The following is a 23487-nucleotide window of genomic DNA, read 5'->3' on the forward strand; positions in this document are numbered from 1 at the left end:
ATAAACATGCTTACAACTCTGGTTCCAGTGAAATCACTGAACCAAAAGACCCCCCTTTTTGAGTCTTTACAAAGGAAAGTTGAAGGGTAAGGACTATCTGTGAATACCCTAGAAGACAAAAACTCCACTCCCATATAAGAATGTCAACAGGGGGCACCTACGTGGCTAACTAGGTTAGGCATCTGACTCTTGGTTTTGGCTCAGGTCATGATCTCATGGGTTGTGGGATTGAGCCCTGCACTGGGCTCCCCGCGGGGAGTCTCTGCTTAAAGATTCTCTCACTCTGCCCCTCTCCCTGTGCACACACTGAAGCGTGCTCTTTCTCTCTCTCAAATAAATAAATACACCTTTAGAGGAAAAAAAAAAAAAAGAATATCAATGGTGTTTTATAGCCTCCATCTCAGCCTTCTGAAGGTTAGAGATTTGTAAACTCGTAAGAGAAAATATGGAGATTCTCTTTTTTTTTTTTTTTTTTATGTGCTTCACGAAATTCTTTAATTGAGTTTTTATTGGTTGTTTTGAGGATCAGTACAGACATTTCAATTTGTACACAATTGTTAACGTACATACCGAAAATCTAAAAAAACCATGTAGTTGTGATTCTTTTCTAAAAGTTATTCCAGTGACCTTCCAGCTTAAAATTTGGAGGCAAATTTTCCTTAACAGTGTATCGAGTACCAAGATCTTCAAATGCTGATACACTGTTACATTGTTAAGTCCCATTAATTCACAATTTAATATCATATACACTACATACTCAAATTCTCAATCTTGCACAGCACATTAACAGAGTTACTAGGAAAACTGGACTACCACGACCAAGATGTTACAGAGTGCACAAGAATTCTGACCGGAAGAGCCAAGATCTAGGAGTGGTTTTCTTTAGGAAACAATTCTACCAAAAACAACATGGGAATAGAAGTAATTTAAAATATTCAAGACATAGTAAATGCACGACTGACTCCAAATTGCCATTTAGTATGCTTGGTATTATAGGATATAAAAACTACCCCATCTATGGAATGTTGAGCTGACACCCAAGACAATCAAAGCCTCCCACATTCAATATCCCACTATTTCCTGGTTGTACCAAAAAATAAACAACCAGCAAATGATTTCATCTCTTAAAAAAAAGCATTTACACTTAAAAAATGGGATGAGGTGGGATTCCCTCCTTCTTAAAAATGTTTCTAGAGCTACTAAAAAACTTGCATTTACAAAATAGTTGATAAAAATATTCCTCTGGATTGTACAAGAAGGGCGACAGGGACCACTGATAAGACATGGTTTATGGTATTAATCAGACTTGGCTTCTTTCTCTCCTGCTTCATCGGAGGCTGGACTCTCCTCATTTTTAGCTTCTCCGTTTTCTGCAGGTAAGTCTTCTTTCGTTTCCTGGTTAGCCACTTCAGCCTGTTTTCCCTTTGCTCCCCTTTTCCCCTTTGTTTGCACTTTTTTGTCTGAAGATTTATCCTTTCCTGCCGCCTTTTTTGGCTTCGTTTCCACTTTTGCAGGAGCGGGTTTAGCTGACAACCTCGCCGACCTCCTCTTGGGCTCCTCCTTGGCCGCCCCCTCGGCGGAGCTGACCTTCCTCTTGGGCATCGTGGCGGCGGGGCGGGCGCGTGCCGGGTGCCTGCGGGCCGCGGCGCGCCGAGAGCCTTCGCGAAGCTGGGCTGCCTCAGGCCGCTACCGCTCCTCCCGCCGCCCGAGCTGCTGCGACCCCTATGGAGATTCTCTTAACACACTCGCTTTTCCCTCACCTTGCAGTTAAATTTCCTCTTTATCTCAAGATGTGGCTTTCCAAGCAACAAAAAGATACAATTCCAAATTGCCCTGCAGCAAAACCTGCCCACACAAGTTAAATATCTCTTCTGAGAGTAACATAATTATGACCTGCTCCCATCATCCAGCCTTCCAAAGTTTACTCTGCCTGTTCATGGAGTGCAATCTCTTCCTGACACAGGAACACATGGCTGAGAGATCTGAGCATCTGAGCTACCCCCTCATGCTTCACAGAGCTTTATGACTAGTTTGATCAAGTATGCAAGAGGATGCTTAAAAAATAAAACCTTACATCAACCAAGAACCACAGAGAAGAGAGACTAACCATCACCGATTCATGATAAATAACTAAATCCTGATAGGAAACCACAGGTGATTTCTCTCTCTAAATAAAACATCTCATAACATTTGTTGTAAACCCAAGCCAGACACAGTTTACTCTGCATGTAACATTAGGGCTCTATTCAAAGGGTCCATCACAAAACAATTTGCTGACATTTATAAAATGGGCTAATCAATTTGAAGTCAAACCACATTGCCTGCAATTCCAACTCTCTCCTGGTAACAAAGCATATCATCATTTATTAAAACTTACATCTGCTCTGCACAGGCTCACCACAACAAAGCAGAGGGGTCTGGAAGAAGCGAAGGGCCTATTCCAGTTAAAACCACTTCCAAAATCGTCTTAACAGCAGGAGAATCAAACCAAAACCATATTCTTGAACTTAGAAGGAAATACATAGTACTTTCAACTTAACCAAAACCCTAAGAAGCACCACCAAATTACAGCAAATGGTAATTGGGCCTCAACTTCCATATAAGAGATGGAGGTCACTTGACACAAAATTAAGCCCTTGAGTAATCCCCAAAGGTCAACTACCAGATAAAAGGAAAAATTAAAAATCCAATCCAGTTGATAAGTGCAGTTTGTAATCAATCAGCCACTATGTATTATTAAGTGAGAAGACCTAAGAAGGTAACCCCATCAATCAATCAGCAAGAATAATTGAGGAGGTAATGCAAATACAACAATTTAAGGGAAAAATAAGATATAATCAGATTAAAAGTGGCACAGGACAGGGAGTGAGGGTGACCCATGTTCTTTGTGACCTGAATAATATGAATAATAAAAAATACAGTAAATACAGGTAAATACAATAAAAAATGTAAGTCTACTCTTAAGAGTAGACTTAAAAGATGTATACAGTTTGGACATGCAGATAAAATAAGCGTAAGCAGAGGGAATAAAAGGGGACAGGAGGACTAGAAGGACTGTAAAGAAACTAGTCTAGAGCCTTTAGATTGGCATAGGAAGCTAGGCTGAGAGAGTAGCAGGATGTAAACACTTTCTGGAATGGTATAAATGGGATATGTGCCAAGATGGCTCTATTATACCACCACCACCAACACCACCTTCTAAGATCTCTTCCACTCTAATATTCCAGGCTTCTATGAGATACATATTTGAGAACTGGAAGATAATGATTTTTCTTAGTCTGTGCTTATAAAAAGAGCTAAAAGATCCCTGGCAAGCTGTCCCTGTACAGTCTCAGTCATGTGCTTCATCTCTCTTACTCTGGCACCATCAGGGAATTCAGACCCCTAACAACTTATAATCTTACCTTTGTGAGGCAGGTACAGAGTTTCCTTCTTCAGAAGTTTCTTCGACAAATAGCCCTTGGGAAGACTGCAAAGAAATATAACATCCTAAATATACAGGCACAGATGAACTGGTCTCTCCTCTTTAAAAAAAAAAAGTTAATTGCTCAGCATTATCACTCAGCAATTAGCAATAAGAATAAAACATTTTACATAAGTCAGTAAGTTTCAGTAAAAAAGAGCATATCCTGTGGAGTCAGAAGAGTGGGATTTACATCACAGCTGGATCACCCATTAACTCTGTAATCTAGGGTGTCACATCTCAATCTGTTTCCTCATCTTAAAATGGTTATTAATGACTGCCTCACAGACTGTTATTGTGAGAATTTAAAAAGATAATATATGTGATGTACTTTGTAAAATGCAAGACACATAAATATTAACTGGTGAGTCAAATGAATTATGATTTCAAAAAAGCAACTATAAAGTTTTGTTGTGGAAGGAGGAAATACAGAGAAAAGCCCAGTTTTCAATGGAAATATTCGAGTGGGAAAAACACTGCTATCTGTGAAAGAAGTCTCTATGAACACAAACCAAGCCATAACACAGAACATCCCAAAGGGAAGGTTTTAAGATTCCTTTTGCTACAAATCTGCCACTATGATTTTAGTATCTGGCTACAGGGTATCTTTTAAGAAATGTAACAAATAGGGACTAGATTAAAAAAAAAGATTATTTTCTACGATTAATAGTAAAGTTGGTGCAAATGTCAGCTCATTAAATGTAGGTGCACAGAAAAAGCAGCTACTGCTGCCTTAGGGAAACTTATAAGAAGTGCCTGAGCTGTGAGGCTTCTTGCAATAGGAAGAAAGCTACTAGCTGAAGTTTTCAGGGTCTCCTAACAGGATATAAATAACCTAAGTGAGTTAGGCATCTCTGTACCACTCAGGCAAATGATAAAATATACTAAAACCAGAAATAGCTGAGATGAGCCTTCATTCAAAGGGAAGATAAAGCTGTACAATGATCAGGAATGCAGTCATTATGAAAAATGAGGGTTGAACTGTCAAAAGGACTAAAATACAACAGCAATAAATATGACACCTATTTAATATGTGAACTCTGCAGTGACAAAACAGTTTCATTACTGAGATATCAAAAAAAAGTAGATACTGACACCTAGTGCCCATTTAATAGATTTTACCATCTTAGAATAACTACAGTTGACTAAACTTGGACTTCAGAAGCAATCAATGCAATGGTGAGTTAGAAGATACTCCATCTCTACCTTCAGCTAAAGCATATCTTTACCTTTCTTGGTGTTATTTTTTTTTTTTAAATTACTGTACACCTATTAAGTGCCAAGCCTTTATGCAAATCACTTTACAATGCATTATCTCCTTTAATCCTCACAAGAACCTTTTGAGGCAGAAACTATTAAGGTTTTTTGGAAGCAAGGAAAGTAAAACTTTGACGGGTTAAATAATTTGCCCAAAATTACAGAGTTGGCCAAAAGTGGAGCTGGGATGTGACTCCAAAATCCATGTTCTAACCACTACTGTTGTTGTTTACTCAAATAATCTTCTTACAACCATTTCAACATAGAATCCCAAGAATGTCTTCATTTCAATAAATCATTTCTAATTTTTAAACTTACACCTCAATGACTGCAATCTAAACATAGGAGTAAAGTGAGGTTCTTCCAGAATATGAAAATAACATAGCAAAATAAGCAAACAAAATTTTATTAGAATATCCAAATCTAATCAAGTTGAACAGGGACGCATGATGGAAATATAACTTAAACTAAGGAAGCTGTGGCCTAATCAAGACATTGCATTCTGCCTAAAGAAATAACATGTTAATGAAAAAGGGATAATAGTCTGCAATGAATCTAAAAAAGAAAAATCCAAAGATTCAGAATCAAGCAGTATCTTCAACACCACAGCCTGGGAAATAAAAATAAACAGACACATCATCTGGTCACCAGACAAAAGTCCTCTATTATCAGGTACTAGGTAACTTATCGGTCTTTCCACAGACTAGATGAATCATCCCTTAAATATTACCATTTCCTGATTACTATTTTCAGCCCTCTAGGTACCTTCATCCTACAAGGAGGTACAGTAGATGGTGGACCTGAATATTCTGGTCACCAAAAATGTCTACCTCCCATAATAATTTAACAAACTGTCATTTGGTGTACATATCAGCTTTAAGTTTGACTAGTCAAAGTCAGTTCTCACCCCCCCTCCCCCGAATCTGGCCATTTGAGAAAAACAAATTCCAGTATCTGGGCTGAAAAATTAAAGATTAGACCCTGAAAAGTAGTGACCATATCAATATGCTACTCCTCCACTTTCCTGCTGTATAGCCAACAAGATGACCTCTCCATCTTCATTAACATAACCTCTCTATTGTTTGTGTGATGCCAGAAATTAGTTATATGATTCTAAAGCTTTTATAGCCTTCATATATACTTAAAGTGACTTGCCCCAAGGTGAATGTTTGTCTAAATCCCTAGTTCTGGGAACCTTTCACTATCTCTCTCAACCAAGGAGTCTCACATATATATACGGGCAGCTCCAGCAAAGTCATAATCAATAGAAATGTTTAATAAACACAGAAATTCTTTCTACCCACAGTTCCTGAAAGCAAAAGACCAATATAAGTGGTGAAATTACAATTGTAGACTTTCATTATTTGACTGTAATATTGGTTAAGTTTATTTGTTTTGTTTTTTGTAAAGACACTATTCTATGTTGGCAAGACTGCAGTGAACTAAGCATTCTCATACATTGCTAAAGGGAAGGAGTACACATCTGAGCAACCTTTCTGAAATGCAATTTGGCAATAAATAGCAAGTCTTTTTTTTTTTATGTTCATAGCTCTTTAATCCAGAATTTTTCTTGCTCCCTATCTTTAAGAATACTTATTCTTTATTTTTTTTAAGATTTTGTTTTTAAGTAATCTCCACACCCAACATGGGGCTTGAACTCACAACAACCCCGAGATCAAGAGTCGCACATTCCATCAACTGAGCCAGCCAGGCTCCCCTAAGGATACCAATTTTAAATAAAACAACATTTTATTTAAAAAAGATGTTTATCACAACCAAAATATCTAACAATAGGAAAAGGGTTAAAATATTATGATAAATTCATAAGCCAGAATATTATGTAGTCATTAAAAGTGAAATCTATAAATAATTTTAACATCATAAGAAAATATTTACATAATGTTAACTTAAAAATACAAAAATATGATAGAAACCATACAAAAATAGGTACAGAAGATGAAGGAATATATATCACTGAATAACAGGATCGTGAATGCTTTCAACTTTATTCTTTAAACTTTTCAGCATTTTTCAACAGTTCTAACTGATTTCTAAAATTAATGTTAATGACAATGAGTATACTGGATACTTACTAGGTTGTCTGCCTGGCCTCCTTTTACTGAGGCCAGTATGTCACCCCTCCCACTGTATTATAGCACTGGACTCAGCCATTTGTACAGTTTGACACAGACCCCACTTTAGGCCACAGTCAATTGGGCTGGTGAAGGCTACTAACCCCAAAGGGGTCGTTAGGTCCTTTCCTAGAAATTTGAAATTGGTATTGAGAAAGAATAAATCTCCTTTAACCTGTATTTAAGTTTGGGAGCTGTAGGATCAGTGTCTTCTACCTACCATTGTGAAAGAGAAGCAAATGAAGCCAATATACACGGGAGAAAAATGAAGCAGATACAATATAGCAATGAGATGTAGAAAAATTACAGATGATATTCTAGACCCTGTACCTTGTCCAGGCTTGGTTACCATCCTGTTTTAGAATTTAGGAGGCACCCTGTTTCCTTATGATAAAGTCCTCTTTTTAATTAAACTAGCTTGATTTGATTGGTTGTGGCCAAATATTAACAATCAATAATACTATCTATAGTATTTGATGACCAGTTCAGGGAAGTTAGAGAACTTCAATTTTTATAGGGCCAGCCATTAGGTTCTGAACACTTCCAGGCTATTCCAAAGGCACTGCTTTCAAACATCAGAACTTAACACAAGTCTATGGTCTACAACTCTGTTCCCTGGGATTTTCAAGCTAACAAACTGAATTATAATAAATCGGTCAACAAATACAATAAATAAATGTTCATTCTTTAATTTATTCTCTTAAGTGGAAGTATCTCTGAGTTGCAAAGAACTAACAAACAAAACATGTTATCATAAGTACAACCTAACTTTCCTTTGGAAAAGAGGCAAGTCACTAGAAGAATTGTTAAGAAAAATGCTTTTTCTTCCCATACAGCAATCTTTCCAGAATGTGGATGAATACGGCTGCTGAGGAAGAATGATTCCCATAGGTACCCTCAATGAATGGCCTTCTGATCCCTTGGAGAGAACTATCATTTATTGAGTGCCTATAATCTCCTAAGCATCACACTGGACATTTTACATAATTCACTTTAATCATTAAAACTACTGTAAGCCATGAATTGCTATTCCCACTTTACAGATGTAAAAACTGAGATTCAGAGAGGTTAAATGGCTTGCTCAAAGACATACATAAAAGTCAAAATTCAAACTCCAAACCTATGCTCTCTACACTATGCTGTGACATTTCTCATAGCTACCATTTGTTGAACCCTTATCATAACAGAAAGAATAAAACAACAGCAAAACAAAACCAAAAACTCAGAGCCCAAAAACAGAAATAGGAACAAAGAACAGTATAGTCATAAAACAGAATACTCTTTATAGTTTACACAGTTTGTAATTATATGATTGCTTTTCTAATACCCAGAGAAAAAAACAGAACATAAGCTTTGATATAGTACAATCTAGATATGTCAGAAAAAGGGCGCCTGGGTGGCTCAGTTGGTTGGGCGACTGCCTTCGGCTCAGGTCATGATCCTGGAGTCCCAGGATCAAGTCCCACATCGGCCTCCATGCTTGGTGGGGAGTCTGCTTCTCCCTCTGACCCTCCCCCTTCTCGTGCTCTCGCTCTTATTCTCTCTCTCTCAAATAAATAAATAAAATCTTAAAAAAAAAAAAAAGACACGTCAGAAAAAAACTGAAAAGACAACCTAAATGTTCCCAAACAGGGGACTGTTTTTGGTAAATTATAGAAAACCACCACAAGCAAAATCAGAAATATACCATCATGTGGGGGAAAAAATACACTGGGAAACTATCTACTCTTCATATCAAAAAGGACCACTTCCCCTAATATATAAAGGGTACCTAGAAACCACTAAGAAAAAGATTGTTGAAAAAGAAAAATGCCCATAAGATCTAAACAGACAGAAAAGGAAATATAAATGGGTTTCAACTGCACACACAATAAGAGAAGTGCAAATTAAGACTGTATTGAGATAGTATTTTTCATTCCTCAGATTGGCAAAGATGAGAAAGTCCTGATGGTACTGATTTGGAATGGGTAGGGGGAAGCTGGTACTCATACACTGTTGTGAGTGTAAATTTATACAACCTCTATAAAAGGCAATTTGGCAACAGTAACAAAATTGTAAATGCATTACTCCTTGATCCACCAATTACATCTACAAGAAATTATGCAAATATCTCCCATGTGGATGAAACATCTTCATACAAGAGTAATCACTGCAGTAGTGTTTGTAATAGTAAAATATTAGAAACAACCTAAAAGTCCACCATTAGGGGTACTGGATAAAATAAACTCATCCATACACCGTATATTACACATCCAAAAAAAGGAAGAAATTCTTTAAGTATGTATGTTATGGAATGATCTCAGAAGTATTTCAATGAAAAAAAGCAAGGTACCGAATAATGTATAGATGATGCGATCATTTGTGTAAAAAAAGGTGAGGAAAAGAGTATGTATACACATTTGCTTGTACCACATAAAATATATCTTAGAAGGATACACGAGAAACCAGTGATACAGGTTGACTTCAGGGGAGGGACTAGTTGGCTTGGGAGGGGATAGGAGACAGACTTTTCATTAACATCTTTCTGATTTATGGGGCACATGAATATTACTACCTATTCAAAAACTTTTTAGAAATAGTAAAAATTTTAAAACATAAAAAATAAATTATGATACATCCATGTAATAGAATAATGTTTTCAAGTATACTTAATAAATAGGAAAAGATCTAACATAAACTATTAAGTGGGAAAAAGAAACAGCTTATACAGAAGAGTCTTCATTTTGTTGAAAAATTTAAAAGAAAAAATATTTTAAAATGCATAGAAATAATGATGATTGCCTCTTGATGCTGAGATTATGGGTAATTTTTTTCTTCTTTATACTCTTCTGTACTTTCCTAATTTTCCATAGTGACCACATGTTACTTTAAAAATCAGAAAAAAAGACCACAAAAAGAACAAATAGCTATAATAATCCTTGTTTAAACTGTGAATAAATCATCCTTAATCCTGACCCTTACCTGACCATGACTGGTTGTTGGTTCTTCCTCCAACAAAAGTTTCTCTTTCAAGCTTTTAATTGGGCTTTCTTGGAAATCCTTGGTTTTTGAGTGCCAGACAGATGCCCTAGACTCCTGCCTCTCCTCTTTGTCTTCATCTCCCATATCTTCTGAGATGCCTTCATTTTTTTCACTAGCCTGATCTCCTTGGCCACATTCATTCTGGATCAGAGAAGGAGGTCTAGGTAACACTGGTTCCCCAAACCCTTTTTTTTTAAAGAGCTGCCTCTGAGCCATTTTTAGGCTCTTTTGATAAACCTCCAACTGGCAGAGAATGACCTTGGTATATTGGTTAGGATCTACTCCAGCAGGGCAGAACGGAATACCCCAGAAGTAGTGCACAGTGCCCCCAACATCCTGGAGACCTTTGGCATCTGCTGGGGTAGGCAGACAGTGCCTAGATGTGTCCCCCCTACCCTGGGCAGCTTTGTGAAAAACACAACCCCTCCCAGTACTTTCCTGTGGCTTCCCACACTGTGTGTGCTCAGCCAAGTGGCCAGTACATCTGTCAAAACATTTAACGTTCTCATTCTCAAACACTGGCTGGCTTGACTGATCCCAGCTTCCTGAGCTGCCAAAGACCGGCTCCTCTTCAGTGTTTTCAGTGTGGTCCCAAGGCTCCTCTCTTTCCTCAGCCTCGTTTCCCTGACTGATATGTGAGCCTTTAAACAGTGATGGAGGTACCAGCTGCCATATGCCTGTAGGTATTTGAGAAAAAGTAGGGCTAAGGACAAACTGTTCTTTATTAAGAGGGCTTGGTAAGTTATCACTTACCAAGAATTACATAATGTGGGTAAAAGGCTCTTCTTTGTGTTTAACCAAATGTTGACTTTTCCTTGGAGATAAAAGTATGCTGGATATTAGTGAGATCTCAACTATTTTTGGATTTAACCTCTTTAATTCCACCAAAGGGATTTGGGGCATTTCTGTATATCTACTCTCAGCATGAGATCCCTGTGATATAGTTATACTTGATGAGTGGAAGGAGTCAGAACAGGGAGACATGCCTTCAGTGGTCCCAGAGTCTGTGGTTTTCTCTTGGTGGGACTGTGAAGATGGTCCAGTGGCCAGAGGTCGAGATCTGGTAGCAGAAGCATCAGAAGGCCGGCAACTCTGAAACAAGTGATCCCACACCAGACCAGGTTTATTATTAAAACAACTATACATGAAGGGTCATGGGAAGGACAAAACAGGGAGGCCACTGTCCCCTTAGAGATTCTTTCCAAAATGTAGATGCTCAAATCAAATGACTTCCACAATGTGGTACCAAATGCCTACTATGTGCAAAATGCTATAGTAGATCACTATACTAAGCCCTTTTCTAATATAGAGACATGAATGACATAAAGGATGGCTCAGGACCTGACACTGGCAAATATCCTTCACATTTAAAATAATTTCAACTACACATATTCAAATCACAATTTAACATTATTTGAAAAATGTTTAACTGCCATAACCCACCTCTAGTTTCTCATTGCCTTTGTTCTCCCCCAAAACAGGGGAGGTAAACACCTTATCTTGCTCCCTTTTGGTTTCTTGGGACTTGGTAACTCTTTTCAGAAGCTGCCAACTACTTAGCTCTCTTAAACCATGTATTGAAAATCTATGGGGTGGAAGAAAACTCTTTCATATAAAATTAACAAAACACTTCAAATTGGGTTCAACAATTCGACAAGCACTTTAAAAATTATTATGGGAAATATTTGCTAGTTTAAAACCCTACAAACTACTACAGCTAGTTCTTAATGCAAATGTAACACTGCAGAAGTAATAAAAATATATATACTGCTAATCAATCCTCACAAACTTTTTCAACATAGCATATTTACATTCAGGCTTTCTGCAATGGCTTTCCTCAAGAGCTCCTCTTCTTCCTCCTCCTGGCTGTTCATCTCCCTAGCTTCCTGCTCACTCATTTTGAGAGCCAGAGCAAACTGTTCCTCTTCTGTCATTTCTGTAAGAGGATAAGAAAAAGAGAGGAGAGGAACACCACAAACATTGAATAAGCATGGAAGCAAGAAACAAATTTTTAAACTTTTCAAATGAAAACAATACAGACCATTTAATACAATTTTATAATCTTATAAATGAGGAAAGACCCAAAGGTAAGGTGTTGGCCAAGATAAGTAACAGCTGTTTCAATAAGTATCCTGAGTTAGCTAGACTGTAAACTCCCATAAAGGCAGTTTTTGCCTATTTTGTTCACTGTTGTCATCTCCTATGTATAAAAGAGTGTCTGGCACCTGATACTCAATAAATACTTGATAAATGAATAAATAGAGGAATTGGGTCCTATTCCAGGGCTTTTTGCTACATATCACATTGCTTTGTGCTCAACACTTAACCAGAAGAATTTTACTCTTCAGAATCCTCTGATTTACCCAGCAGAAAAGAACATCCCTAGTGACGAGAATGTAATCTTCAAACACTATTTCCCATTAAAGACAACTGGGGTACCTTGGAGAAAGGTACCATGGCTGATATAAAAGTACAGTGGCTGATGCCAAGTCTGGAGCATGAAATGTAGAAGATGAGCTAGAATATCTGTTGTGAGTAAAGTATCTATCAGACACTACTAGGGTTATATCAAAAGAACCTAGTAGCCAACTTTAAAAGGTTCTAACTGGCCAAAAATTGAACAACTGGAGTATCAATAAGAAAATGACTGCACTGATGGGGCCCCGGGGTGGCTCAGTCGTTAAGCATCTGCCTTCAGCTCAGGTCACAATCCCAGGTCCTGGGATGGAGCCCCACATTGGGCTCCCTGCTCCGTGGGAAGCCTGCTTTCCCACTCCCCTGGCTTGTGTTCCCTCTCTCGCTGTGTCTCTCTGTCAAACAAATAAAATCTTTAAAAAAAAAACTGACTGGGGCGCCTGGGTGGCTCAGTTGGTTAAGCGACTGCCTTCAGCTCAGGTCATGATCCTGGAGTCCCAGGATCAAGTCCCGCATCAGGCTCCCTGCTCAGCGGGGAGTCCGCTTCTCCCTCTGATCCTCTTCCCTCTCATGCTCTCTGTCTCTCATTCTTTCTCTCTCAAATAAATAAAATCTTAAAAAAGAAAAAAATGACTGCAATGAATTAAGACATCAAATATGTTTAAATTTATGAGTTCATAAGGACACTTAAAAAAAAAGAAAAACACAACTAGGGTGCCTGGCTGGCTCAGTCAGTGGAGCATGCGACTCTTGATCTTGGGTCATTGGGCCTGAGTTCAAGCCCCATACTTTGTGTAGAGATTACTTAAAAATAAAATCTTCAAAAAAACCCACAACTAACTGGTCACCCTACTGAATATGAAATGACCTTAATGAGAATGAAAACATATCAAGATTTGTGGGATGCACCTAACACAGTATTTATAGAGACATATATAGCTTTTCATGATATTATTTTTTTTTAATTTGACAGAGAGGGAACACAAGCAGGGGGAGAGGGAGAAGTAGGCTCCCCACTGAAAGCCTGACGTGGGGCTTGATCCCAGGACCCTGTGAGCATGACCTGTGCCAAAGGCAGACACTTAATGACTGAGCCACCCAGGCACCCCTCATGATCATATTAGAAAAGAAAAAAGTTTAGGGGCACCTCTGGGTGGCTCAGTCAGTTCAGCGGCTGACTCTTGATTTCAGCTCAGGTCATGATCTCAGGGCCTGGGATCAAGCCCCACATTGGGCTTGTGCTCAGCATGCAGTCTACTTGAGATTCTCTCTCTCTTCCTCTGCCCCTCCCCCTGGTCTCTCTCTCTCTCTCTAAAATAAATAAATCTTTAAAAAAGACAAGAAAAAAGTTTAAAATCAATGATGCAAGCTTCACACTTTAAGAAACTAGAAAATGAACAGTGAAATTAACCCAAAGTAAACAGAAATGTAAAGAACAGAAATCAACAAAATAGAAGATGCCATACAAAAGAAAAAAAATTAAAGCAGCAAAAAATTGGTTCTATGAAAAAATGAAAATTTATAAAAATGTAACTAGATCAAGGAAAAAAGGAAGAGAAAACACAAATTAACAATATAATCCATAACACAAGAAATACATACTACGGATTCTACAATCATGAAAAGAAAATAAGGAATACTGTGGACAATTATATATCAACAAATCTGACAACCTGGATCATGCATTCTCAAAAGGGGTGACATCATCTCCAAATGGACAAAACTTGGTTTTTGGAGGTCAAAAATATCTTACTCTGTTATTTATAAAATACAGATCTACAGGGGTGCCTGGGTGGCTCAGTTGGTTTAGTGTCTGATTCCTGATTTTAGCTCAGGTCTCAATCTCAGAGTCTTGAGTTCAAGCCCTGCACTGGGCTCCACAATGGGCATGGAGCCTACTTTAAAAAAACAACAACAAAACAAAACACACACAGATATACAATCAGTACATAAATGGGATCTACAGCATTATCTGTGGTATTAAAATTTCATGGGGACAGGTGGTTAGGAAAAAAAAAGTATCTAAAAAGGATCCTTTGGGGAACAACAAGGGAAAAGAGGACTGAAACACTGATTACGTGGAAGCAAAACAAAGTTAATGAAATAACACAAATTATGAAAAATGACATAAGAAGAAACAGAAAAACTGAATAGTCTTTTATCTATTAAAGAAATTAAATTTGTGATTAAAAAAACTTTTCCTTGGGGCGCCTGGGTGGCTCAGTCGTTAAGCGTCTGCCTTTGGCTTAGGTCATGATCCCAGGGTCCAGGGATCGAGCCCCGCATCAGGCTCCCTGCTCAGCGGGAAGCCTGCTTCTCCCTCTCCCACTCCCCCTGCTTGTGTTCCCTCTCTCACTGTCTCTATCAAATAAATACATAAAATCTTAAAAAAAAAAAAAAAAAAAAAAACTTTTCCTTAAAGAAAATCCCAAAACTATCTGACATTCATCACTGATGAATTCATCAAAAAATTAAGAAAAAATTAATGCCGAACTAATTCAGAAAATAAGGCATCAATCTACCCAAATTGATTTACAGAATCAACACAATGCCAATCAAAATCCCAACAAGCTTGTTTAATGGAACATAATGGAAAATTCAGAAATAGATCCACACATTCATTTTCAACAAGGACAGGCTTTTCAACAAATAGTGTTACAACTGTACATCCATGAGAAAAATTATCCTCAACCCTTATCTCACATTATATATAAAAATTAACTCAAAATGGATCACACATCTAAATACAAAAGATAGGGGTGCCTGAGTGGCTCAGTCGTTAAGCATCTGCCTTCGGCTCAGGTCATGATCCCAGGGTCCTGGGATCAAGCCCAACATCAGGCTCCCTGCTCCGCAGGAAGCCTGCTTCTCCCTCTCCCACTACCCCTGCTTGTGTTCCCTCTCTTGCTTGTGTCTCCCTCTGTCAAATAAATAAATAAATAAATCTTTAAAGTAAATACATACATACATACAAAAGATAAAACTATAAAAATTCTAGAAGAAAACATAAGTGAAAATCTTTGTAATCTTGGGGTACTCAAAGATTTCTTAGACAAGACTCAAAAAGATAGAAGCGTAGAAGAAAAAAAATGGACCTCATCAAAATTTAAATCTTCTTAATAAAAAGGTAAGCCACAAAATGGGAGCACATATTCACAACATACATACATACATATATATATGTAATCTGAGAAAGGGCTTATGTCCAAAATAGATAAAGAATTCCTACAATTTAATAAGAAAAGCAATCTAATTTTTAAAATAATGAGAAAGGGATCTAAACAGATACTTCACAAAAGAAAATACCAGAATGACGAATAAGCACATGAAAAGATTAGTCATCAGGAAAATGCAAATTAAAATGAGATAGTAGGGGCACCTGGGTGGCTCAGTCAGTTAAGCATTTGACTTTGGCTGGGGTCATGATCTTGAGGGTCCTGGGATTTGAGACCAGTGATGGACTATGCGCTTAGTGGGGAGTCTGCTTCTCCCTCTCCCTCTGCCCCTCCCCCTGCTCGTGTTCTCTCACTCTCTCTCTCAAATAAACAAAATTTTATTAAAAATTTGAGATGGTACTACATGCCACTAAAATAACTAAAGTGAAAAAAAGACTAACATTCCTATCGAAGTCATTAAATCATAAAAAAAAATTGATTACATCTTTATGTTCAATTTAAGAGAACCAAGAACCATATAATGCAAAAGAGATAAATCTGAGTTCTTTGTAATACTCTTGCTTTTCAAAACACCCTATTTCCCTAAAGGTTCTGGAGAGATGAAACTTTGCTACATTAACTGATATATTCTCCAGATTCTGCCCCCTTGCTCCACCATTAGAACAAAAACTTTAATGTAGTAACACAGTGTGCTTCTGTCTTCTAGTACACAGGGAGGAAGCTCCAGAAGCAGTCTTCCTGGGTTTAAATCTTGATTTTTGCTTCTTGTCTAGACTTCAGGTTACTTACCCTGTATACCTGGATACTGGTGCTGGTCTTTGATAATCTCCCTCTTCCTTTTTACTTTGCTTCTTTTAATCTACTGTGGACATGCATGTAGAGTAATTATACTCTTGACCTTAGGGATTCTCATGTAAATGCCATGATTCTGTAATACTTGTTTTAGGTCACACATATATAAACCTGAGGTAATAATATTTAAGGCTGTTATGAGGATTAATTTAATACATGTAAAATGCTTAAATAGTGCTTGGCACATAACAAGTATCCAATAATTGTTAATTACTATTAATTAATAATTAAATTATGTACTGTCATTATGTATTATTTAAAGAAATCCAAAACTTCAATTCAGATTATCTAACAGTCATTTTATGTGTATTTTACTGACAGCATACAACCACATAACTTGACAAAGCTACCATTACATATTTAATTTAACCACAATCAGAAGTAGTTACTGTCATTCACTATTACTGTCTCTTATTTTCACACATCAACCATGATCTGAGACTAAAGTCCAATAAACATAACTGTTGATAGGATTCATTTTACTTAACCTCTCTACTATATAAGTACCGAACCATTAGTAGAAAAGGAAAAACAGTTTTTCCCCAGATCATACACCTTTAAGGAAAATATGAGCAAGTGTCAACCTTAGCATCTCCAACTGAACTGATTTGCTCAGCTTATCAAATGATTCTGCTGAGCTAAACACACAGTAGTACACAATTTGTGTGAGGCTGATTATGCTGATCATAATTTATGATGATTAACGTCTCCCAACATTCAGGTTAGCTTCCCACTGAGATGTGCAAACAGGCTGTTAACAAACCAGATCACAAAATTAGATAGTACCTATCAAGAGAACCTGTATAATTTTGGGGTATTTGAAATGGCTGAAAGGGAACATTTCATATAACAAAAAAACAAACAAGATAAATTATTTTCCCGCCCAAATCTTTTCCTAAGAACTTTCTTTTCCAAAACAGATAGAGCTCTGCAACTGTGGTAAAGCTAATATACCTATAAATTGCCAGTTATAATGTAAATCGTAAAACACGTTTGAAAGGCACCATGTCATAACCTTTATACATGTGCATTCTCAAACAAAGTGATACCATTTTTGGGAATTGACCATAGGCAGTCACGGAAGAGAAGTGCTATACACAACAAGATGTCCACTATACTATCATCTATAAGAGCACGGACTTAAATGCCTTTAAAAAAGGCAATGGCTAAGTAAATTATAACACGTTAACTCAAGAGACTGAGATGCTGTTATAAAAATGCTAATCACAAAGACATATAAAAATGATAAACTGTATAAAGGCCAAACGAAAATATAATGGGGGTGACACAACCAATTTCTGGTTCCACATGTAAGGAACTTGAAAGTTGCCATTCTGTCATAACAAGAAGTAAAAAGCTGAAAAGACTAAAAAATCAACAACTCTTCTTGAATCCATAAGAGGGGAGGGCACAGGGCAAACTACTGCCCAAAATGAAGAGATCTGTTCAACAGGGGAATACAGGGAGTCAGGGTTTATCAGAGCAGAGATTCAATAGCGGAATCTGCCACAGAAACCAGTGCCAGGGTAAAAAAACATAAACTGTAACTGACATATTACTGGAGGCTCAGTGCATACAAGTCTGAGCGTTAAAAACTCCACAGGGGGTGCCTGGGTGGCTCAGTCGTTAAGCGTCTGCCTTAGGCTCAGGTCATGATCCCGGGGTCCTGGGATCAGGCCCCGCATCAGGCTCCCTGCTTCTCCCTCTTCCACTCCCCCTGCTTGTGTTCCCTCTCTCGCTATGTCTCTGTCAGATGAATAAAATCTTTAAAAAAAAAAAAAAATTATGCCAGAATTAAGCTCAGTGATCGACTGTCTCTATGGGGTGTGTGGTATAATAAAAAACATATTTGTGCCCAGTTTCTGGCAGGAAAAAAAAAAAAAAAACCACAGGAACTCAGTCATAGCAAACCCCCACACTTTTGTCGGGTTTTACCTCCAAGAGTGCAACTAGGTTCTCACAATAAATATAGCAAAAATTTCCTCTTGAGTATCCCACAGAGGAAGGGGAAAAGGACCTAGTACTGTGTTCTTTTTAAGAAGGTGTGTCCTAGGTCAAACTAGTTAATCAGAGCCTACACTGATGGGGTATTATCAGTGTCAAACTGACCTGCAAAAAAGGGAAATAGCAAATTCCGACCTTCTCTAGGCATCCGGTCCCACATAAAGGAAGAGGGGGTGAAAAGACTGAGAAACACATGTGAAATTCAAAGTCCAGAGGCACAAACACTTGAAAGACTGACACCTAACCACAGAACTGCAGAATACTTTCCCTACCCCCATACTTTAGCAACATACCACCAAAGACCCATTTATAATAGTTTCTTTCTACCAGGTACATCATGTCCAGTTATCAAGAAAAAATTACAAGGCATACAAAAAGGCAAAAACACAATTTGAAGAGACAGAGTAAGCATCAGAACCAGACATGGCAGAGATATTAGAATTATCAGACTAGAAATTTAAAACAACTATGATCAGGAGCACCTGGATCACTCAGACAGTTAAGCATCTAACTCTTGATTTCGGCTCAGGTCGTGGTCTCAGGGTTGTGAGATCAAGCCCTGCATCAAGGCCCTGCACTGGGTGTGCTCTGCTTGGGATTCTCTCTCTCCCTTTCCCTCTGCCCCTCCTGCCCTCCCTCTAAAAAGAAAAATTTTTCTAGGGGCGCCTGGGTGGCTCAGTTGTTAAGCGGCTGCCTTCGGCTCAGGTCATGATCCCAGGGTCCTGGGATCGAGCCCCGCATCGGGCTCCCTGCTCCACGGGAAGCCTGCTTCTCCCTCTCCCACTTCCCCTGCTTGTGTTCCCTCTCTCACTGTGTCTCTCTCTGTCTTATAAATAAATAAATAAATAAAATCTTTAAAAAAAGAAAAAAAAAGAAAAAGAAAAATTTTTCTAAATAAATAAATAAAACAACGATTAATATGCTAAGGGCTCTCATGGATAAAATAGAGAACATGCAAGGACAGATAGAAAATATAAATAAAGACATGGGAATCCTAAGAAAGAACCAAAAAGAAACGCTGGAGATCAAAAACACTATAATAGAAAAGAAGAATGCCTTTGATGGGCTTATTAGTAGACTAGACACAACTGAGTATTTATCAAAGAAACCTCCAAAACTAAAAAGTAAAAAGAACAAAGACTGAAAAGAATAAAACAGAATATCCAAGAACTGTGCGACAATTACAAAAGGAGTAACAAACACATAATGGAATTACCATAAGGAAAAGAGAGAAAGAAAGGAGCAAAAGAAACATGTGAAACAGTAATGACTCAGAATTTCCCCAAATTAATGTCAGATACCAAAATATAGATCCAGGAAGCTCAAAACAAACAAGCAAGCAAACAAAACAAAAAAAACCCACTCTACACTTAGACCTAACATTTTCAAAGTACAAAAAATCTAAGATAAAGAAAAAATTCTAAAAGAAGCCACAGGAAAAAAAAAACACCTACCTATACAGAATAAAGATAAGAATTAGGGGAAGAGGGTGAGGGGGATGGTATAACTGGGTGCTGGACATTAAGGAGGGCACGTGATATAATGAGCACTGGGTGTTATATAAGACTGATGAATCACTGACCTCTACCTCTGAAACCAATAATACATTATATGTTAATTAATTGAATTTAAATTTTAAAAAATTAATTTAAAAATATAAAATTTTTAAAAAAGATAAGAATTACATCTGCCTTCTCAGAAGCCATGCAAGCAAAAAGGGAGTGCAGTGAAATGCTTAGTGTTGAAAGAAAAAAACCCACCAATACAGAATTCCAATACCCTGTGAATTATTCTTCAAAAGTGAAGGAGAAATAAAGACTTTCTCAAACAAAAACTGAGGGCATTTGTTGCCAGTAGACCTCCCTTGTAAGATGTGTTGAAAGAAGTTCCTTAGACACAGGTCAAAAACTCAGATATACATACACAAAGGAAGAGTATCAAAGAAGGAATAAATGAAGGTAAAATAAAAACTTACTTTTCTTATTCTTAATCTAACAGAAAACAGCTTGTTCAAAAAGCTAATACTAATAAAGTATTTGATTGTATATTCTTATGTATCTTATTTTTATATGTGTCTGTACTTGTGAAACAAAATGACAACAATGATATAAGGAATGAGAGGAATTAGCATTATTTTGTTATTATAAAGCACATATAAAACTCATGAACCATTATAGTGTTATTTGAAAATGGACTTGGATTAGTTGTAAATGTATATTGCAAACTCTAGGGCAACCACTAAAAATTGTGAAGAAAAATTCTACCTGAAATATTTAAAAAAGAGAGAAAGTAGAATCATATAAGATGCTCAATTAAAACCACAAAATGCAGAAAAAGAGAAGACAAAAATGGGAATGAAGAAGGGGGCAAAAACAAAAAACAGTAACAAATAAGGCAGATGTTAATCCAACTATATTAATAATCACCTTGAATGCCAATGGACTAAATGCACAAATTAAAAGAGATTCTCAGAGTGGATCAAAAAACAACACCGGGGCGCCTGCGTGGCTCAGTCATTAAGCATCTGCCTTCGGCTCAGGTCATGATCCCAGGGTCCTGGGACAGAGCCCCGCATCAGGCTCCCTGCTCAGCAGGAAGCCTGCTTCTCCCTCTCCCACTCCCCCTGCTTGTGTTCCCTCTCTTGCTGTCTCTGTCAAATAAATAAATAAAATCTTCAAGAAAAAAAAAAAGAAAAGAGTCAGAAGCTCCACTGACTGAGCCAGCCAGGTGCCCCAGAAACCCACTTTAAATATAAAGACAACTACAAGGGCGCCTGGGTGGCCCAGTCGGTTAAGCACCTGCCTTCAGCTCAGGTCATGATCTCGGGGTCCTGGAATCGAGCCCATATCGGGCTCCCTACTCAGCGGGGCGAGTCTGCTTCTCTGGCTCCCTCTGCTCTTCCCTCATACCCCGCTTATGCTTGCTCGCACTCTCTCTCAAATAAATAAACAAATAAAAAGACAACTATAGATTTAAAGTAAATAGGTGGTATAGCATAGGGAATATAGTCAATAATATTATTATAATGTTGTATAGTAACAGATGGTGACTGCACTTACTGTGCTAAGCACAATGTAAAGAATTGCTGAACCAAAAAAAAAATTGTTGAGGGGCGCCTGGGTGGCTCAGTCGGTTAAGCGACTGCCTTCGGCTCAGGTCATGATCCCAGGGTCCTGGGATTGAGCGCTGCATCAGGCTCCCTGCTCAGCAGAGAGCCTGGCTTCTCCCTCTCCCACTCCCCCTGCTTGTGTTCCTGCTCTCTCTCTGTCAAATAAATAAATAAAAATCCTAAAAAAAAATTGTTGAATCAATATGTTGTACACCTAAAACTAACAGAACATTGTATGTTAATTATATTTCAATAAACAAAACAAACAACAAAATCAAGGATAAAAATCGTATCTCAAAAGATGCAAAAAAAGCACTTGACAAAACTCAACATCTGTTCATGATAAAAACTCACAACAAAGTGGGTTTAAAGGGAAAATACCTCAACATAATAAAGACCATGGGGCGCCTGGGTGGCTCAGTCAGTTAAGCATCCAACTCTTGACTTCAGCTCAGGTCATGATCTCGGGGCCTGGGATCCAGCCCCACATCAGGCTCTGCACTCAGCAGGGAGTCTGAGATTCTCTCCCTCTCCTGACCCTCCCCGCACTTGCATTCTCTCTCTAAAATAAATCCCCTTAAAAATCATAATAAAGGGGCGCCTGGGTGGCTCAGTTGGTTAGACGACTGCCTTCGGCTCAGGTCATGATCCTGGAGTCCCTGGATCGAGTCCCGCATCGGGCTCCCTGCTCGGTGGGGAGTCTGCTTCTCCCTCTGACCCTCCCCCCTCTCATGTGCTCTCTCTCTCATTCTCTATCTCTCAAATAAAAAAAAAAAAAAAAAAAATCATAATAAAGACCATAAATGAAAAAAAAGTAAATGGACAAATATACCATAATAACACTAATCAAAAGAAATTAGGAGAGGGGCGCCTGGGTAGCTCAGTCAGTTAAGCATCCAACCCTTGATTTCAGCTCAGGTCATCATCTCAGGGTTATGAGATGGAGCCCCAAGTTGGGCTCCGTGCTCAGCAGGGAGTCCACTTGAGATTCTCTCTCCCTCTCCATCTGCTCCTTCTGCACTCATACACACTCATGCACGGGCATATGTTCTCTCTCTTAAATAAAAACAAATATTTAAAAGAAAAATAGAAAGGAGTAATTTCATACAGAGCAGACTTCAGAGTAAGGAAAGTTATTAGGTATAAAGAAGGGCATTACATAATGATAAAGAGGTCAATTCTCCAAGAAGACATAGCAATCCTTAACATGTAAATGCCTAACAAGAGTGTCATTATGTGAGGCAAAAACTGGTAGAACTGCAAGGAGAAATACATGAATCCACTACCAAATTTAAAAACTTTGGGGCGCCTGGGTGGCTCAATCGTTGGGCGGCTGCCTTCGGCTCAGGTCATGATCTCGGGGTCCTGGGACCGAGCCCCGCATCAGGCTCCCTGCTCAGCGGGGAAGCCTGCTTCTCCCTCTCCCACTCCCCCTGCTTGTGTTCCCTCTCTCGCTGTGTCTCTCTCTGTCAAATAAATAAAATCTTTAAAAAAAAAAAAAAACAAACAACTTCAACATCCCTCTATTAGAAGTGGACTGACCCAGCAGGCAGAAAAGCAGTAAGGTGTAATTGAACTTAACACCATCAATCAAATGGATGTAATTGATATCTTTGGTTACTCCAACCAATAACAAGCTGACATAAAACATTCACCAGGACAGACCACATTCTGGGCCATAAAACACACCTTAACAAATTTAAATAAAAATCAGTCAATGTCTGCTCTCAGACCACAATGAAAGTAAACTAGAAATCAATAACAAAAAGATAACTAGAAAATCCAAAAACTCATGGAGATTAAACACACTTCTAATAACACATGGGTCAAAGAAATCGCAAGAGAAAAAATAAAAACACAACTTATCAAAATTTGTGGGAAACAGCAAAAGCAGTGCTGAGAGGGAAATTTTTAGCACTGAATGCATATATTAGGTAGAAACAGACCTAAAATCAATCATCTACATTTCCACCTTAGGGAACTAGAAAAAAAATTATATCCAAAGTAAGTAGAAAAAAAGAAATAACAATTACAACAGACATCAATGAAATGAAAACA

At 38.0% G+C, this 23487-nt stretch overlaps 2 protein-coding genes across 5 annotated transcripts in view; both read right to left on the minus strand.

The window, feature by feature from the left end:
- The window catches only part of UIMC1 (ubiquitin interaction motif containing 1), a 138679-nt gene that overhangs the window by 47561 nt on the left and 67631 nt on the right, over nt 1–23487 (minus strand). For 3 of the 4 annotated variants that reach the window (XM_032403789.1, XM_032403788.1, XM_032403790.1), the window contains 4 exons: nt 11685–11809; nt 10860–10965; nt 9814–10550; nt 3405–3469 (listed from right to left, as the gene is read on the minus strand). In XM_032403789.1, the coding sequence (XP_032259680.1) occupies nt 3405–3469; nt 9814–10550; nt 10860–10965; nt 11685–11809 (1033 nt within the window). The remainder of the gene's footprint in view (nt 1–3404; nt 3470–9813; nt 10551–10859; nt 10966–11684; nt 11810–23487) is intronic. The other variant, XM_032403791.1, reaches the window with a different exon arrangement.
- LOC116632148 (non-histone chromosomal protein HMG-14) lies at nt 323–3396 on the minus strand. Its single transcript, XM_032403798.1, has one exon. It carries the CDS (start codon nt 1600–1602, stop codon nt 1297–1299), a length of 306 nt encoding a protein of 101 aa, XP_032259689.1. The 5' UTR covers nt 1603–3396; the 3' UTR covers nt 323–1296.

This window comes from Phoca vitulina, unplaced genomic scaffold (genome assembly GCF_004348235.1).
Source record: "Phoca vitulina isolate PV1807 unplaced genomic scaffold, GSC_HSeal_1.0 scaffold6, whole genome shotgun sequence".
In the NCBI taxonomy this organism is placed as follows: domain Eukaryota; kingdom Metazoa; phylum Chordata; class Mammalia; order Carnivora; family Phocidae; genus Phoca; species Phoca vitulina.